General features: G+C 36.8%; 2 protein-coding genes across 10 annotated transcripts in view; one reads left to right on the forward strand and one right to left on the reverse strand.

The window, feature by feature from the left end:
* Positions 1-20,153, forward strand: part of USP53 (ubiquitin specific peptidase 53) — a 132,780-nt gene that overhangs the window by 50,772 nt on the left and 61,855 nt on the right. For 6 of the 8 annotated variants that reach the window (XM_045880515.3, XM_045880514.3, XM_064584982.1 and 3 more), the window contains 3 exons: positions 920-996; positions 8,782-8,884; positions 9,782-10,765. In XM_045880515.3, the coding sequence (XP_045736471.2) occupies positions 920-996; positions 8,782-8,884; positions 9,782-10,765 (1,164 nt within the window). Of the gene's footprint in view, positions 1-919; positions 997-8,781; positions 8,885-9,781; positions 10,766-12,950; positions 13,156-20,153 lie in introns of those variants that run through there. The other 2 variants (XM_045880517.3, XM_054508772.2) reach the window with 2 other exon arrangements.
* Positions 14,955-18,383, reverse strand: CUNH4orf3 (chromosome unknown C4orf3 homolog). Of its 2 annotated transcripts, none has more exons than XM_045880513.3 (2): positions 17,991-18,383; positions 14,955-16,122 (listed from the first exon to the last, which is right to left on the reverse strand). In XM_045880513.3, coding segments are annotated over exons 1-2 (207 nt in total). In that variant the 5' UTR covers positions 18,197-18,383; the 3' UTR covers positions 14,955-16,121. The 2 variants fall into 2 exon arrangements, with proteins under 2 accessions (XP_045736469.2, XP_045736468.2); XM_045880512.3 differs by having other exon boundaries at positions 14,955-16,143; positions 17,991-18,343.

Raw genomic sequence — 20,153 nt, forward strand, 5'->3', positions numbered from 1 at the left:
AGTTATTTCCTGATTCCAAAAATATTTTTAGGAAATTTTAAAAGTACAGAAATACATTATTATTGTTGCCACTGATAACTGTTAATACATACTACAGGTTTTAAAGCATAGATTTAAATTGGTGGCGTCGCAGTCATTAAGCTAATTATTTAATTCTTCAGTCTATTTAATGTTCATTATCCCATCTCTAGTATCTGTAACTCAGAGCTGGGAATATTTTCTACTTTCACAGCCAGTTCCATGGAAGAGAGATTTTTTCCTTTAGCAAATATAAAAGAATGCAGCCAAATAACTAAGTCTGTGTTCAATTAATTTTTAATTAATTCTGAATATATTTGTATGTTACTGTTAGCAGTACATTTGCCCTTTTCTGTGTAACCTCTAAAGCATGTCCACAGCTTAATTGGCTGATTTCTTACATCAGTCTAGCCACAATTTCTGCTTTTAATCCACCTAAAACATCTTAATTTGTTATTAGCTGGTGTTTTATCACATTTATTATTAAAAAGCCAGATTTGCAAAAATCAACTGCTTGTATTTTATTAAAATAATCATTGCAATAAAGACTTCAGAAAACTTTTTTATTTGGCAGGATAATTTCATAACACATCTTGGAAAGGGGTAGCCTATGGTAGTAGAAAGATCAGGACTTTGCAACCAGATAGACTTGGATCTTAAGTATTGGGCAAATTAATTTGACTTTGACAGCCTTAATTGCCTTTTGTAAAATGAGAATGATAACTACTTTTAAGTGTTGCTGTGGCAATGTAAATTAAATAATGCACATTAATTCCCTAGAACAACACATGTCATATAATTGCTTAACAAATGTTATTTCCTTTCTTTTTCTTAGATTCTAACTAAAATAATAATTCATGATAGCTGATGTATTTGATGTATGTTTTCTTCTGTTTTCTAGTGACCACGTAAAGACAAACAACCTAAATATAGAATGTGTCAGCTCTTCCTCCCAACAGAGCAAAAACTACTTAGAAGGTAAAATTTTATTTACATATATTGTAATAGTAGCTATAAAGAATAAATTGTGGTAATAAGAGTAAAGAAGCTAGGAACAGTCCTGTTACTGATAAGATTATGAGTAATGAGGATGGAAGTTAAGAGAGTTCATGCTTTTAAAGGCTTTGAAAGGATGGGAATAGCTACTTCAGGGAACTGGCAAAGAGGGGAGTGTCAGTCAGGATAGGCTAGGTTCTAGGCTACGCAGTGGTAACAACTTCAAAATCTCAGTGTATCAACACACATTTGATTTTTGCTGATGATATATGACCAGTGGAGGCCCGAATGGAGTCTCTTCCTAGAAATCACTCAGTGCCCCAGGCTAATGAGACTCCATCTCCATAGATGCTTCTCTGAACCTTGCAGTATTGTGGGGAGAGGATATTGAGGGAGGACACAACAGTCACTTAAAACTTCAACCCAGAAGTGATACATGTATTCCCCTCAAATCTCATTGGCTGAGGCAAGTCTTACAGACAAGCCTAATTTCAAAGAGGGTGGAAAAGTAGTCTTACCTGTGCCTGGAAGGTGAACTGAAATGTGTGTGGACAGTCCTAATGTGTGCCACAGGAGTTAGGGACAGGATAGAAAAATGGATAAGCAGCCTGTTGGAAAAGTTCAGTTTGGAAAGAGTAAATATATTAATGGGGTGGCATTATTATAGGTGATCCATTACCCACACAAAGCAGCCCAGAAACAAAATTAGATGTTTCAATGTATATCGAATTCAGGGCTGCTAATGAGAGGATATACCTGAAGGATTTGGGGGAGAAGGATCAAGGAAAAGGATGAGCAAGGGGATTATTGAGGTTGCAATCAAAAACAGTATTTTCAAATGTTAGAATTCAGAGGATTAGAAGAGATACAATTTTTCACAATAAAAAATAGCCATGAAGAACAAATTTTAAAGTTTGTTTTTAATCTTTATCATTCTTAAGGCTTTTGTAGAGATTATTTCAAGGTTACAGACTTTGAATATGGTTAAATGTTAAATCATTTTGTTTTTATCAAGTGGTATAATATCAGAAGGAAACACTTATATTAAGGAAATAACCTTCCTTTCCTATATAAAATGTCTCGCCTCTTTTAAAAATCTGATAAAAGTCTGGTAAGCAAGTATTACAGGAAACAGTAAAGGGCTGGCCAGAAATCAACAGCAGAAGTCGGTGAAATTGAACAATAACCACAAGTTCAGTGCTTTTTACAAAACGATGCTTGCTTCCTGATAGTAATAAAAACATAACGTCATAGAGATTTTGATGGTCAAGAATGCATTGCTATAAGAGCTTCGCAGCGGTTTTCCCCATTTAATACGAAAGAGTATGTATGTAACCTACTTAAAAATATTTTTTTATTGTGGAAAAAAAGATATTTTTTATTGTGGTAAAGTACACATAACAAAATTTGCCATTCTAACCATTTTTAAGTGACAGTTCAGTGGTATTAAGAACATTCACATAGTTGTACAACCATCACTACCATCCACCTCCAGGTCTCTTCCAACTTCTCAGACTGAAATTCTGTACCCATTAAACAGTTCTCTATTTCCCCCTCTCTCCCAGCCCCCAGTAATTACCATTCTACTTTCTGTCTCTATGATTTTGACTACTCTGGGTACCTCAGATAAATGGAATCATACAATACTTGTTTTTTGTGACTGGCTTATTTCACTTAACATAATGTCTTCAGAGTTCATCCATGTTGTGGCATATGTCAGAATTGCATTCCTTTTTAAGGCTGGATAATGTTATGTTGTGTGATATAACACATTATGTTTATCCATTCATCTGTTGATGGACATTTGGGTTGTTCCTATCTTTTGGCTATAATGAGTAATGCTCCTGTGAACATTGGTGTACAAATACCTGAGAATTCCTGCTTTCATTTCTTTTGAGTATATACCCAGAAGTGCAATTGTGGGATTCTGTGGTAATTATGTGTTTAATTTTTTGAGGAACCGCCACACTGTTTTCAACAGCTGCTACACTATTTTACATTCCCACCAGCAATGCACAAGCATTCCAACTTCTCCATATTTTCACCAACACTTGGTGTTTTCTGGGGTTTTGTTTTGATAATTATCATCTAATCACTAATAAGTGTGCAGTGGTTTCTTACTGTGGTTTTGTGTAACCCACTTATTTGACCACATAAATTACATTATGTCAAAATTATTTCTTATTTAATTAATGTCAAAGCCTACCATAGTTCTTTAAGCTGTCTTTGCCTTGAGAATCTTTGTTAATGCTCCTGCCTAATGGTGTCTCTATGTATTCCCCTCCCCAACCCTTTGAGAACATGTTAAAGTAGTACAGGAATTTTTTTTCCCAAGCCAAAAACATACCCTGTGTGGATTTTTGTTTTTGGTAAGGCACAATTTAATTTAATTCTTTGTGATTTGCACACTTATATTATTGGCCTGAAGAATCACTTTCTGTAAGTAGCTAACAGATTTAGAAAGTTAAGGAGCTTTAGAAATTTTTTTATTTTCATATTTTGTTTGATATTTAAGTGAGTTTTTAATACAATCCAAACAAATTTGTTTGATGTCAGAGAACTAAAAATCTATAGTTGTGCCATCGTAATTATTTCTTGGTATTTTTTCATTGACAAAGATATGTAGATTTCTCTGCCTATGTCATTATGGGTTCTGCTCCCTAAAGCTATTATTTGGGAACATTGTTGAAATTTCACAGTGCCATTTAGATTATTTTAGCTCCTCTTTTAAAATGGGTCACTGATAGGAGAATTTCAAATGCCTTAAATTACATTCAAGACAGACTTTATATGTTCAAAAGTACATGGTTGGGAGAAAGTATCACATATTGTAAGAATACAGGTAGTTTGGTCTATGCAAGGCTGAGTGCGTTTGTGGAAATTATGAGATAATAGGTAGAGGGTGGACAGAAGCCAAATCATGATGAAACTTTTATGCTATTTTTAAATCCTACAGTAAGTGGAAAGGCACCAGAGGACAAGGAGAGGAATATATTCCAGTTGGCATTTTAGAAAGACTGGTAGCAATGTAGAGGGTGAATTTGGGGCAGTGAGAGAAACATTAGTTAGATGACTGTTTGAACAGCCTGGAAAGAAAAGGTGGGGGCATAAACTAAGGCAGTACCAGTATCACAAAAGAAGATTTGGGAGTTTATAAGAATGTGTAGACAATGGAGTCAGTTTTTATAACAGAGGTACAAAAGGGAGGAAAAGGAGGAAGCTGGGGATAGCTGTTATCTGAGACTTGTGTAAGTAGATACACCATTTACCAAATCAAAGAATATAAGAAGAAGAAACAACTTTTGGGGGATGAGAGGAGACGCCAAATTTATTTTTGGATTTGTTTATCATCTAGGTAAATAAAATTTTCAGGCAGTTAAGGACATATGTCTACAACTCAGGAGAGATGATATATTTGGTAACCAGACGCATATATGGGAATTGAGTGCCATAGACGTGGACTGCATCCTCAGGAAAACTGGAGACAAAGGAAAAAACTTGGGATTTGCTGAGTAAGAGAGATGAGCTAAGGATACAGAGAGCAACTTTGGGAAAGTATGAGGAGTAGCTAAAAGGTATGAGAAAAAAGGAGAGAAGAGTATCAGAGGGAAGCCAGGAAAATGGGGAGCTTCAAGAAGACAAGTTGCCACAGATTGAGCAGAATAAGGATAAAAAATGTGGATTTTTTTTTAAGGATTAAAAATTTGACTTAGCAGTTAGTAAGTCATTAGTGAAAGAGGAAAAGCAGTGTTAGAGGAACATTAGGAATGAAGCAAGCTTGAGGTAGGACTGAAGTATTTAGAAGTAAAGGGCCATGATGTTTGTAACTTAAAGTGGTTCAGAAAAAAATGTTAATGGGTGAATCTGGGTAAAGGGTTTACAGGTATTCTTTGTACTAGTTTTAGTCTTTCAGTTTTTCTGGGCTTTTTAAAATTAGTTTCAAATAAAATGCCTTAGAAAATTATAGTACAGGGGCGCCTGGGTGGCTCAATCAGTTAAGCGTCTGCCTTCGGCTCAGGGCATGATCCCGGGGTCCTGGGATCGAGCCCCGCATCGGGCTCCCTGCTCGGCGGGAAGCCTGCTTCTCCCTCTCCCACTCCCCCTGCTTGTGTTCCCTCTCTCGCTGTGTCTCTCTCTGTCAAATAAATAAATAAAATCTTTAAAAAAAAAATTATAGTACAATAAAAAGTTAATAAAAGAGAAGTAAAGAAATGTCTGTTCAAAGAAGCAGTACTTAGAGGAGAAAGAAGCAACCAAGAGCTTAGTTTTGCATTTATGTTACAGAGGGTAAGGAACTAATGATGTGAACAGGGCAAGAGAAAGGTGCTAAGAACTAGATCAGAATAGTAATTGATGGAGTAAGATCTCTGAAGGTAGAAGGAAAATGAAACAAAGAAGGTAAAGAGGCCAGTTAAAGTTTTGTGATTTTTCCAAAGCATTCAAGTTTTATTAAAAACAATTTTTTATTGTAAATCAGATCATTGATTAGATTACTGCTCTTGAATGTTTAAGCTTTGTAATTGTAATTTTACTGTTATATTTTGAAGTCTCCCTATGCAACAAGAGTGAAGATTACATTGTCTAGACCAGCAGTTTGGTTTTATTGCTACCTAAGCCTATTTTAAACATAGGTCATCTTTTCAGATGAAATATATGTTTTGATTTCTTGACTGTTGGGCTTTTTAAAAAAAATAAAGTATCAAAATTAGCATTATTAATTAAAGCTTCTTGCCTGATGTTAAGGTGTCTTCCGTGCCAAGTGTAAAAATCAGACTATTTTAGATTTGCAAAGAACCTGGAGCCAAAAGTCCCAGTAAAGATACATAGATGTCTATGTCAGCAGAAGAGAAAAATAACACATCTATTTTTAAGTTAGTTGGAATTCTGAAGTCAAACCACTTGGTTGAATGCCTGCCATAGTGATATTAAAATTTCAAACATGTTTATAAGACCTCTGCTGCCTCCTGCTGTCTGTTATGTGGATACGTTAATAATAGTGAAGAGTTTTTTAAGAATTAAGTGTTTCTTTGATGTTTGTGAATAATAAACCTGAAATTATGGAGAAGTTAAGTAAACATTCTGAAGTTAAAATCAAGATGAGTGGAGAATTATAATGTAACTTCAACTTAACAAATTTTTCAGGCTGAAAATTATTGAAGTTCTTTTTGACATTACTTTTTTTTAATCCCCACCCCCCCAAATCATAAGTAGCTGTTGAAGAGAGAGGCTGTTTTTGAGCCTCAGCAGTGGGTCAGGCTTACAAGCAACTAACACTCTCTGGGATAAATTATACTGCCTTTTATTTTTAAGATTTGTATAAGTGTGGCACTTGATAGACCAAGATAGGTCAGGGGGAAAGGTAAGAAGAATTTGTCTCAGTTTATACTTATCTAGTCCTGGTTCTGTGAGTTGGGAACATGGTGGGCAGGGTGGGGATGATTTAAAAGAAGAAAAACAGTTAAGTTTTCCATGTGATTGTTTATTCATTCTCTAGACTTTCATTGAATGTCTTTTATGTGCTAGATATTGTGCAAGGGGAAATAATAACAAAAAGGGGATATACTGTCCAATAGAAAGAGCTTACTGCAATCTAGTGAATGTAGGAGTGTGAAATCTTAAGCAAATAAATGCCAGACTTATAGTTCCCCTCATTCTACTATCTTAGGCTTTTATTGGAAGGTAACATTCACTGTGTGAGCAATATTGCATATAGGGTATTAAATTCTCATATGTATTATACAACTGTTTCTTGGAAATTCAAGATTTAACTTGCAGAGGCTGATGATAATCGAATATAGATTTTTCACAGGATAATATTTAGATGTTTAGATCAACTATAGATTCCAGTTGAATTTTGACTGACAGAGTAGTTTTTAAAAATGTACCCAGAAGATCAACTTAGGGATAAAAGCCATCAAAGATAAAGTTCTTTGTTATTGTTTAAAAAATAAAGTTCCTGCTTTAATAACTTTGATTTTGTTTTCTTTGCAATCTTCAATTCATAGACTTGGAGTACAGTCAGAAGCATGAGAATGAAAGGAAATGTAAATGAACATGATGAAAATGCCATCTAAAAATAAGGGAGGATACTGAAAACTTACTAGAATTTTACAGAAGTATAGGGAATTAATTGAATATTCAAGCTAAAGCCATATATTTTGATATCTTCTGGGGGCCTAGTTTCGTCAGGAGGAGATTCTGTATGACGATCTAGGATTTTAGTGGCGTATGAGAAAGAGAGCTTGCAGGTAGTGGAAAGAGCACTGGCTTTGGAGTTAGCCCTGAACTGGTTTAAATGCTGTCACTTACCCAGTTATATAGCATCACTTGGGTCACCCAACCTCCTTGGGTAGAAAAAGGGAAATTGTTTCACAGAACAGTTGTGACTGAGATTTTTTAAAGACTATTTTCAATCAACTGAAGCAGTGCTTTGACCTCAGGATATCTTTATACTATTAAAAAATACTGAGGACCTCAAAGAGCTTTTGTTTTGATGGGCTATATATGTTAATAATTACTGTATTAGTCTTTAAAATGGGAAATTTATTCATTTAAAGAATGATTTACTTTACTTAGGCATGATTTTGTAACATCAGTTGATATCCTTATTTGGAAAATATTGGTTTGCTAAATTATGCAAGTCTTCCAAATGTTGATACATTTCTTTATATTGTTTTTTTAAAAAAACACCTTTGTTAATATTACCACAAATATTAGCAGAAAGCCTTTATAATTCTTGGGAAGCTAAAAACTCGTGGTGGTGGATACAAGTTTTCCAAAATTCTTATTTTCATCTCAAAATTTGAATTTTACCAGTGGCAATAAATAACTCTGGTTGTTTTCCTTGAAATGACAGGTTCACTTCTTTAATTTTCAAGAAAATTTCTGCCAGATACCCAAGTCTGAATAACCAGAATCTATTATCTTTCAAGTAAAAAACAATGTTCAACTTTAAAGATTAAATGAAATAATTATTATGAACCTCTTACAACTTGAGTCAGCAATCAGAAAATGGTAGCTACAGGGCGCCTGGGTGGCTCAGTTGTTAAGCAACTGCCTTCGGCTCTGGTCATGGTCCCAGGGTCCTGGGATCGAGTCCCATATCGGGCTCTCTGCTCCGCGGGAAGCCTGCTTCTCCCTCTCCCACTCCCCCTGCTTGTGTTCCCTCTCTCACTGTGTCTCTCTCTGTCAAATAAATAAATAAAATCTTAAAAAAAAAAAAAAAAGGTAGCTACAGAGTGATCATATTAACATTTTCAATGTTAATCATAATACCTTTCCGCATGTTTTAATTCAGTTGACGTTCCTAATGTTCCTGTGAGGAAGGTAAAATAGGTGTCATTATCTCATATAAATGAGGAAACTGAGATTATAAGGGATTGAGAGGTTTGCTTAAAGCTACTAGCAAATAAGTAGTGAATCCAGACTTCAATTCAAGCCACCTGTCTTCAAGTGCAGGATTTCCCCGCCATTTTGTCAGCAAAGACTATGTGTTATATGACAGGGAAAACACATAGCTCCCCACAGTTGAACAGCAATAGTGTTATTTGGGCATTGCTAACGTTTTCAAGTGATGATAGAAACAACCATTTATTTTGTATAAAGTATTCAGAAAAGACATATTATTTGAGCTGAATCTTGAAGAATTAATTTTGTTTGTTAGTTGTAAGAGAATTACCTATTTGTAGGAAACGTAAATTATGGAGAAGTATACATGCAGTAAATTATAAAAGATCATTTAAATAATTTTGTTTTTCTCTCTCCTAGCCTCAGGCTTTAGAAAAGAACTCAAGAATTTGGAAGTAGGCTATAAATCTCATGAGTTCCACCCAGAGTCACATCTACAAATAAAAAATTCTTTGATGAAAAGGTAATCAAAGATATTTAGAAATACTAAAATCTTTCATATTAAATGCATGTATTATAGGAACTCTTTATCAGGCTAAAAATCCATGATGTTATGATGCCTGTATTATTGGGGATCATTAAAAGGATATAGGCCTATGGATAGAGGGCCTACAGAGTACCAGGTACAATACATGATGGTTATAATCCTCAGCATTCTGATGAGGTGGGTGGTATTTAGTAAGAGAAAATTAGGGGCTTTTATTAAGTAATTTGCTCAAAGCAGTGGAGCTGAAATTTGAATGCAGCTCTTATCTACCTAGCAAAGCCTCTACTCTTTTCATCATTTCGCTCTAATTGAATTCCATGCAATTCATGTGAGAAAAGTAATTTTCATGACAAAAATAATTTGCAATGTGGTATCATTTATCTTCATCTCAGAAGTTAATTATTACCTAAAAAAGGTAATCTTGATTAAATTATTTTTAATTCGTATACCATCCTTATAGCATTGTATGTCAAAGTTGTCTCTATTGGTATAAGCTTTGTAATGTTGGTCAAGAAGTGTTTTAGGGTATTGAAGTGTTTGCTTATAACATATTTTTTAAGTCTATGCTACATTTTATTACAAATAAATGTAATTTCAGTGTTTGTAAGTTGAAATGAATTTTTTTAAATTATGCTTCTGATTATAAGAGATCTAATTTTGGTAATGACAGGTGTTTCTGGCATTCATGTATTTTGGCATACATTTTGGAGTCAGAGAGTATAAAATGGTAATAGTTACAAATATCTTCCCATTTCTGTTATGTTATAAAAATAACATCAGGTATATATTGAGAAGTTAAACTACAGGACAAATGTTCGTTTTTCCTCCAATTTTGTCTTTTAGCTTTGTCCTTGTTTCTTTTCTCTGTTGCAGGTCACAGATACATGAAACAAATGGAAAGTTATTCCCTTCATCAGGTCCACAGATACTCAAGGACAATGCAGCAAGAGAGCATATCCACCAGTCAGGTGAACAGAAACTTGAAACCCCAAGTGAATGCAAATTTTCTGAGTGGCTTAATACAGAAAATTCTGAGAGAACAGGTTTACTTTTTCACGATGATAATTTTGCTCCTGGAAAGAGAATGAACAGTAATGAAGTAGTCTCATCATCTTCACTGTGGTCTTCACACATGAGACCTGTTGGGGTAAAGCCAGAAACTTCTCCCCTCATCCAGCAGCAAACTATGATGGAACAATGTTGCTCTGAGAACTCTCTGTCCAGGGAACATATAATTGAGTCAACCTGCAGGTCTGATGGTTGTCAGATGCCAAAACTTGTTAGCCATAATCCACCACCTCCTTTGCCACCAAAGAAATATGCTATAACCAGTGTGCCACAGTCAGAGAAAAATGATCCCGCACCTAATGTAAAACTTACAGAGATGTTTAAAGCTAATTCTTCTAGTCTTCCAAAGCACAGTTTATATTTGGATTCAGAACCAAGTTCAGAAGTAGGTACGTATATGAATGATCAAAGACTTAAGGAAACATTTCAAATAAAAGAGCATGTTGGCAACACACCAAACTACCTGTCAAGCTTTTCAACTAAAGATTTTCAGGCAGACTTGGGTACAGTTGTTGATGCATTTTGCCAACCAGAAATAGACTCTAGTTCTACCTGTCCAAATGAGACCATTTCATTAACTACCTATTTTTCAGTTGATAGCTGCATGACTGATACATACAGACTGAAATACCATCAGAGACCCAAGCTCTGTGTTCCAGAAAGCGGTGGTTTTTGTAATGATCATGCAATATCTCAGAGTGAAAGAGGGCTAGCACCTGTGTTACACAACAGTCTTGGTTCAAACTGCCCTTCTGAGCAGAGATATAAACCTAGTATACACTGTAATAGGTAAGTGATGAAACTGGTAAGCTTATACTTCTCAGAGGCCATGAAAATATAATAGGAATTGACTGACCAAACCTGGTGATACATGAAACTAAAACCGTGGCATTTTTAAAGTCATTAATCACTTTAATTTTCTATATATATTTTTTATTTTGTGATCAATTTATTGGATATTTTAGAAATTCCCTTTGAATAGTCTTGGCGTGCCTGCAAAACAGAAAATCAGGGGGTATGCAAAAAGTCACTGCTGCAGTTGAATAAAAATGTAATTTGCTCCTTTATATGTGGCTAGTAGACCTGTAAGTATTAAACTAACCAGTACTCACATTTGTAGATTGGTAAACTATGCTAATTGAAAAATACCAGGTGATACATAGTTTGTGTAGTCAAAGCAGTATTTGCTTTATGAAGAAGCACTTTCTGTCTAATGGGTAACCAACCAAAAGAGGGCTTCACCCATTTGTTTTTGACTTCTGTGATAGTCTACTACATATGATCCCTTTAAGTGTCTTAAAAAATATCAGCCCATGAAATTGATAGCATTTGTGGGGGGAGCCTTAATGATAAAGCAGTTTTTAAATTAAATTCTTAAGGTCAGAACAGAAGAAACTTAATTTTGCTCCTAGAATTTTAATCTTCATAATGCCTCGATAACATAAATTAGGACTTTGTTTTATCATAAACTTACTTCAGCCATGTAAGCTAAAAATAAGTGAAATTCTTAACGTTAGTATATTTGTTACTTTTTTTTCTAATTTTATATGAAATGTGAAAGGTTTTATTTTGGTTTGGTTTATTTTGGGCTGCTAATAACCAGTGTTAGGAATTTAACTTAGGGCCCACTGGGGATGTCACTGTGTGCCTAAATTTTCCCTGCTATCATCTTAACCTCTCTTTATAGGTCAACCCATTTTAATGATTTTCAGGTTCTTGAATTCGAGTATTTCTGGGTTCCAGATTCAATTTCTACCTTCATTTAGAGGGTTTAATTTTAATGAAATGTATTAATTTGAGCATCCCTACCATTTTTCTAAACAGTCATTTTACCCTACTTTCACGGAGAGGGCTTTTTTTTTTTTAAATAAAGGAATTTTCCATTATCAGTATGACCTTATAAATGAAGTTACATTAATTGCTTTATTTCATTAGTTGTCATTTTATTTTGTACTAAGTTGGTAAATGTATTGTGGCTAAGTATTGTATTGTCCATGTAAGAAAATTGAAAATTACAGAATTAAAAATTTTCTTACATTAATAAACTTCATACATATAACTTAATTCTGTAATCTGATTAGTAAATTTTAATGTTTTGACCAGCTCCATAAATTGTTAAAATATTCTAAAATATAAATGATTAAAATGAGTATTCCTAGATAAATATAAAATAATTGCTTGTAAAAACCTAATCTCACCCAGTTAAGAAATCTTGGTCAATTATTGTCTTCCACCTAGAGAAGTTTTTACTAGCCTTTTCTAACTGTAACAGTAGGGTGATTATTACTTTATATTCTCTTAATTTAGAAATACTTGAATATGAACTATATTAAACTTTTATCTTTTAAGAAAGCTTATTTTTAAATAACTTTTAGTATGGAGGGTTTGTAAATACTGTAAAGTTTCTAAAATTGTATTTGACATAACATTGTATTTAATTATTGCTTTTATAACATTGTAAAATACTAGAAAATGGGTTTCAAGTATTTTTAATAACTTTGAAAAACTTTGTCTAGTTTTTTTTTAAGATTTCTATTTGGTCAAAATGTCTAGTTAAAAATGTATTATTTGAAACATATAAACTAATTTCTGTTATTTAACAGCAGTCTCATAGATTTGTATTTTCAACCCACAGTTGAGTTTCAACATCAAATAGAAATATCTAATTTTGGCTCTTTTTAAAGTACTGTCCAGTTGAAACCACCTGAATCATGTAATAGTACTAACTAGGAAGTGTTTTTGTTGATTCAACACTCCAAATACAGATTTGAGTACCTAATTACTAACTATTCACATGTAACATTTTTATTTCTAGAGTACCTAATTTTTATACGTGTTTTCTTCTCATTATAAAATTATGGTAACTTCTGAAATAATGCAACCAATAATTATTGTAATGTTCAAAATACTTATCTTCAGACTGTTGATTTTTCTGTGAAATCAGTTTCTAACGGTTCAAATTTTTTTTTTTAAGATAAACTGATTTTTGGGGCGCCTCAGTGGCTCAGTCGTTAAGCGTCTGCCTTCGGCTCGGGTCATGGTCCCAGGGTCCTGGGATCGAGCCCCACATCGGGCTCCCTGCTTAGCGGGAAGCCTGCTTCTCCCTCTCCCACTCCCCGTTTGTGTTCCCTCTCTCGTTGTCTCTGTCAAATAAAAAGATAAACTGATTTTTATGTTAACATGGTTGGACTTTTCTGTGCATTCATGAATTGTGGCTTCCTCTCCTCACATGTTGATTATGTATTTTATGAGAAATTAAGTTACCTTAAAGTTCAAGGGTTTGGAGTATCACTAATCATAAAATGTTATCACTAGAGGTTCCTAAAAGTTTAACTGCAGTGAGGTCTAACGCAGGGCTCCAAAGGAGTTGGCAAACTTTCTAGAGAGCCAGATAGTAAATAATTTGATCTTGGTGGACCATAGGGTCTTTGTAACAAACAACTACTCAATTCTGCCACTGTAGTGAAAGAAGCCGTAAATGGTATGTAAATGAATGGCATGTTTGTGTTTCAATAAAACTTTATTGACATTGAAACTTGATTTTATGTAATTTTCATCTGTTATGAAATAGTCACTTGATTTTTTTCAACCATTTTAAAATGTAAAAATCATCCTTAGCTCACAGGCCTGATCAAAAGAGGTAGTAGGTCAGATTTGGCCCATTGGCCATAGTTTGATGATCCTTATCCTCGAACGTAATTTACATTAAGTAACCTTAATGACCTGAAATAAATTATCCTATAGTCTCTGAATGTATCCCCATGCCATTTAGGGACTAGATACACAGAGAGGTTTCTGTCCTAAATTTTCAGGTTCATAGACTCCTAAATCCTAAAGACTTTGTCACAGTTACTGGTCAGCCAGTTCATTTCACAAATGGTTATTAAAATAATCATTTCATTTATATGAAATTAAGTCCTTGAAATTTACAAAGGAATTTATCAGATTAAAATCACATTGATGTTATTCTTTGTTTTCGTCATAGCAAGTTTGCCAACTTTTCTTGGTGTCCCGTTCATCCTTCAGCCTTACCCAGTTAGCCTTTACCCATTTAGCCTTCAAGTGTGGATGCTGTAAGCACTCATTATACTTGAGATGGCACAGTAGGTATAATTTCTTATTCATCAGCTGTAGAAAAGATTCACCCTCATACTGGAACCATTTCTGTATACCATTTACAGTCATGTCATAACACCAAGACCTTGCTACCTTCCCTCTACTAGAAATTTTCAGAATATTCAATAGTTGTGGTAGTGGGCTGATTTTAGCCTCAGAAACATAAAATTATAAATCTTTGTGTGTAACACAACATTAAACTTCATGAGAACTGTTAATCCTTTCAAAACCCTGCTACCTACCAAGTAATTTGTTTAAACAAATGCAAAATCCAAATCAGACCAAATTTAGCTACACAATAAACATTGATTGGACAATATTAGCAAGCAGCAGAAAAACAGTTCATACTGTTTGATATACTCAATGAAATTCCAGTTTTGTGTTTCTTTAGATGCATCAACCTTTGCATAAAAGGTTCTCCCCAAGTAGATGCAACAGTACCCTGGATGTGTAACTGTTACCTTGTAGCCGGCAATAGGCAACTAAAATCTTCCAAAATCAGTCCTGGATTTCATTCTAACACCATTAAGAGAGAGGGTGTAGAGTTTACCAGATCCACACTCTGTTTCTAAGGGAGGTGAATATCCTCAAAATATTTAGGCAATTCACATGTATCAAATGTCACCAATTTTTTTTTTTTTTAAGATTTTATTTATTTATTTGACAGAGACAGAGAGAGAGGGAACACAAGCAGGGGGAGTGGGAGAGGGAGAAGCAGGCTCCCCGCAGAGCAGGGAGCCTGATGTGGGACTCGATCCCAGGATCCTGGGATCATGACCTGAGCCGAAGGCAGTTGCTCAACCGACTGAGCCACCCAGGCGCCCCAAATGTCACCAATTTCAACAAGAGCCCCTATCTACTCTTTTTTTTTTTTTAAGATTTTATTTATTTGACAGAGACACAGTGAGAGAGGGAACACAGAGGGGAAGGAGGCTTCCCGCCGAGCAGGGACCCTGATGCAGGGCTCAATCCCAGGACCCTGGGATCATGACCTGAGCTGAAGGCAGACGCTTAACGACTGAGCCACCCAGGCACACCAACAAGAGCCCACTTCTAACATGTTACATAAAGGAGTATCTGTTATATAATAGGACTAGCTTCTGAAGGGCTTTTAGTAGCTGCTTTGGGAGTGTGACCTTTGATTAAACACCAGCTGATCACTCCTAGAATGTAAATTCTTACTAACATTTAGATATAAAAGAATGTAAGCTCCATGAAGGCAAGGATTTTTTGTCTTTTTTGCTCACTACTGTACCTGGCCGAGTAAGTGATCAAATATTTGCTGAAATGACTTTGCTGAAGTATTTAAGGTACAGACATTATAAAAACAAAAATATATTTTAGCTACAAGCATTCTTAATACAATCACAATTATAAAAAATAGGTTTCAAACACAGTCCTATTTTAGGGAAATTCAGGAACTTAAAAGGAAGCAAGGGGAAGCATCCAGGTAAGAGGACATGCACACTAGATTTCCAAAGTTGGATATTATATACTTCCTCTGAGATTGTATCAATCTGGCGACCATAACAGAGGCCCACTTAATCTAAAAATTAAACTGGTACTTAACAGCCAATACATTTTGGGCCTGCACTTTCTGTACAGCTCTTAACTCCTTTTTCTTCCTTTGCTTTTGAGTAATTTATTTTTAAATACTTCACCTTAATATTTCACCACATTTTTGCATCATACTAAACCCTGGCTAATCCTTAAAATGTTAAAGGGAAGACATTACCATATTTGTTAATGAATACATTAAACCTTTACGTATAAATGCTTTAATATTCAGCCCGTATAAAGCCATCAGATGTCTGAAAAGTTTTTAAACATGAATCAAAGAGTAGTTTTAAGAACTTAGCTACGAATGGGTGAGATTACCCATTTAATATAGTCCCCAAAAGGAATAGCAAGAGTATGTAAAATGAAAGAAAGTCCCTCAGAGTTTAAAATTCTGTTGCACGATCCTGTCTTCTTTGTTCAAGAAGTTTGTAGTCATTTTCAGAATCCACTCCAGGAGCCAACTTCTTAATCTAGACATCAGGCAAACAATTCTGTAAAAACCAAATATTCGTCAACAATGTCTCCTTCCAGTTTTAATACTTTACCCCAATATCTGAAAATCTAGATTGTCTCAGTCACCTTCCTATTCCTAAATGATTTACATATTGTTAAGAAAAAAAAAAAGGCCTGGAGTATTCCTCCTATGGCTTCCATTTTCTACCCAGAGCTGAAACTGTCATTTTTTTAAAAAAGATTTTATTTATTTATTTCAGAGAAAGAGAGTGGGAGCAGGGAGCAGGGGGCAGGGGGCAGGGAGAGGGAGGGGGAAAGAACTCTGCACTGAGTGTGGAGCCCAACGCGGGGCTCCATCTCACAACCCTGAGATCACGACCTGAGCCGAAACCAAGAGTCGGACGCTCAACCAACTGTGCCACCCAGGCACCCCTGAAAACTGTCATTTAAAAAAAAAAAAAATCACTATATTTGAGGTATCAGTCTCTACCAAAAAAGGAGGGGAAGTAGAGGAGAGTGAAAACTACAAATAGTTTGGCAGAGTATTTTATAGAAATACCCATCTCTTCCATTCACCCACTCAACCCTCTGCCTTTTTTTTTTTTTAAGATTTTATTTATTTGACAGAGAGAGAGAGTACAAGCAGGCAGAGAGGCAGGCAGAGGGAAAGGGAGAAGCAGGCTCTCCGCCGAGCAGGGAGCCCGATGCGGGGCTCGATCCCAGGACCCTGAGATCATGACCTGAGCCGAAGGCAGACGCTTAACTACTGAGCCACCAAGGCGCCCCTCAACCCTCTGCCTTCTAATCTGTCACATTATCCAAGAAATCAGCGACAATGGGGCCTTAGATACAATGAGCTCATGCCCAAATCTTTGCCAAAATTTTGGGGGTGAGGAAAGAAGACATAATTGCCTATCATGGATTGCAAACTCATAAACATGATTGAGAAAAGTTAATTTATGATAAGTCAAGAACTCCAAAGTCCAAGAGAGCTCCCTGATGTCCACATGAGCTGCTTTTCTTCCACAGGCCCTCCCTTCAGCTCACTGCTTCTCTCCAGAACTTTTCCCTTATCTCGGTCCTATGTCCCTCTTCTTGTTCTGCTCCCCTGCCCCTTCTCTACCTTTCCTTTCCTTATCCCCTTCCAAAACTGTCTTTTCAGAGTGGCAATGAAAATGGAGAGCAAGGATTTTGCAAGTGGAACCTACAGAATTTTGTTATTTAAAAACAGTTGGTGTTTTGGGATGTGTGGGTGTATGTAAAAGGGGAAAATCAAAGAGTCCCAGGCTTCCGGGAGGGGTACTGAATGAATAAGTTAACATTTACTGAAATGGGGACACTGAAAAATAAGTACATTTTGGTAAGAAGTTCCTAACAGTTCAGGCTTGGACCTGTTTGAGAGACCTATCTGGCCTACTCGAGGTCAAACTGTAGTTATAGTAACAACACCTTTAGTTAAGGGCTCACTGCTGCCAGGCAAAAATGCGAATCGCTTTTAGATAAATTACTATCTCATTTAATCCTCACTACACCCCTATGACCTGGTTACTACTGGTCCCAAATGGTAAATGGAAAAATAAAGCTCAGTAAAGCTAAATAACTTCTTTAATTCCTTTGTAGTAGTGCAGGAACTCAAACCCAGCTGGTTTCATTCCAAAACATAAGGAAAAAATTATGAAGCCAAGTTTCTTCCACACCTCTTCGAAGACCCTCGCGGAGGTGCAAGGAAGAACACTTTTCATTCCAGCCTCATCCCGACCCCGCCATTAACCAGCTATATTATTCCCATGGGCATACCATACTCTCTGGAATTCAGTTACCCTGCCTCCCCCCAATTGTAGTGGTAAGCTCCCTACTGCTTCAGCTCTGCGTTCAGAGTACTCACCATGGTAAAAGATACACGAAGATAAACAACACTACATCGAAGAGGATGAAGAGCCAGAGATCCAACCAGTAGGAATGCTTTGGAAACCGGTCGGCCCGGGATTGAGACCGCACTTCGTGGTTCTGCTGCTGCCTCCCCGCTTCACCCAAGCCTAGCCGCTCTCGGGGACCGTCCCGACCATCTTCCGCAGCTGCGCCCTCCTCCATCCCGCACCAGTTGCCCCACCACCGTCGGAGCAGCCAGCAAACCCTCACGTCCTGCACTTCCGCCTTCACCTGGCCCTAAACTGGCCCCAGTCTGCCCGCGGACGCATGCGCGCTCACCACACCCGGAAACGGGCCCGGTGCCCTCTTCTTCCAGCGCGCAGGCGCCGCCGGGAGGTCCGCTGTCTCCGTGGCAGCCGGCAGGCAGCGCGGCGCTACCCGGAAGCGGAGTAAGCTGGCTAGACGGGTTTTGCTAGAAGGAAAAGTCTCTGGCCGCGCCGGAAGTCGCCGTCAAGTCCCGTTCCTGTCAGGTGATGGATTCCACGCAGGAACCGCCCACAGTCCCCTTGCCTTATCCCTGTTCTTTGGGGTCTTAATGCCAAGGGTTCAGGGCCCCCTCTGATAGGTTTTGTATTGTGTACATAGCACGTTACTCTTTAATCCTCAAACAGCTGTAATGAGATGGACGTCATAATTATGAGCATGAGTTTCTAAGGGGGCCAGAGAGCAAATCGTGAGAATGTTGCGTGTACCTCATGGGAGTGAATTTAAGAATAACCCGAAGGTTTGGGAGTGTAATCCCCTAAGAGATTAGGGAGCTAGCGGAAAGAAAATGACCATTGTAAGGGAGGAAAAATTCTCTACCTACCCTCTGGGTCTCCAGCAGGGCCTAAAAATTAAACTGACATAAGACAGATTAACAGGAGAAAAGCACACACGTTCTATTATTTTTTTTTTTTACATGTACATGAGAATCTTGGCAAGAGAATGAAGACTCGAAGAAGTGACCAGAGCAGAAAGCTTTTATACCTTCCAAACAAAGGGGTTTGGGCCAGGGGTAGTAAATTGTGGAGAAATGCCTAGGAAGATAAACATTAGTGTAACAAGGTTGGTTTGTACAGATTTCTCAGCCTGATTTCCCCATCTCTGGTGATAAGACTGTTTTTCTTCCTCCTGGTAGAGGGAGGGCACCTTTCGCGTGGGAGTTTTATCTCCTGTCAGGAAGAATTAAGGTAGGTCAGAGTGCACCTCTTGCACCTGCTGTTTCTCAAGCTCCTTTAACTTAATCAGTATGACAAAGCAGCATATTTTGGGGTGACGTGCTGTGAACTCCTTCATTTCCTCTGTCTGAAAGTTCCTTAGAAGTTTCACATAAAAGCTGAATTGGTGACTGTGGAAAGAATTGAGTTAGCAGCCAAGTGGCAAGGGATCTATCTGCAAAGGGAAAGAAGAGCATAGATTAGAATAAGAACAAATAGGAAATAACAAATCTAAGCACATTTCCTCATACCCCATTAAATCAGTCTCCTATCCCTGGAAATAGGTCAGTCCAACAAAATGGCTGGACTTCATTTATCTGATGGAGAGTGTTCATCTCGTCTTTCAAAGGGTGCAGGTAAAAGCTCCTCCTTTTGGGCTGTCATGTGTCTAGGGTGAGGCAACTTTGGAGTATAACAGAGCCTAAACTATTAACTTCTGATAGAACGGCTTCCAATGTTTGTGTAGTGATACTGAACTCTTGTTCTATTTCTATGGAAAGATTTAGAACTGCCTTTCCAACTCATAAGTTCCAAAGCCTGGGAAAAGGGAGGTCAATATTGATAAAAACTTAGAATTGTGATGCACAAGCCAGTTTTCTGTAACATCACATATAGTATATTTATGTGGCACTGATTTATGATCAAAGGAGCCCACGTTTGTAATTTGGCTGGCATTTAAGGTGGAGTACCTGGTTACAGAGAGTGTCAGGAATCTGAGTCCACATCATCTTGACCATCTAGGTGGAACTCCTTAACCTTATCATCACATAAGATAAAAAGACCAGTATTGTTCATGGATAAGGTCAGAATGAAACTTGTGACCTACTAAGTTGGGGTTTGGTGTATCTTGTCACCTGTCATGTTGTCATCTGCACATTTCCATCTTCCGTATATCCCTGTCAGTCTATGGGAGCAGAACA

The sequence above is a fragment of the Mirounga angustirostris genome, unplaced genomic scaffold (assembly GCF_029215605.1).
Source record: "Mirounga angustirostris isolate CCGP_5_RB_7025 unplaced genomic scaffold, mMirAng1.0.hap1 SCAF_2, whole genome shotgun sequence".
Taxonomy (NCBI): domain Eukaryota; kingdom Metazoa; phylum Chordata; class Mammalia; order Carnivora; family Phocidae; genus Mirounga; species Mirounga angustirostris.

What these genes read in the sequence shown, in the direction of transcription:
- CUNH4orf3 (XM_045880513.3), bottom strand. Translation starts at nt 18,196, where the DNA reads ATGGAGGAGGGCGCAGCTGCGGAAGATGGTCGGGACGGTCCCCGAGAG.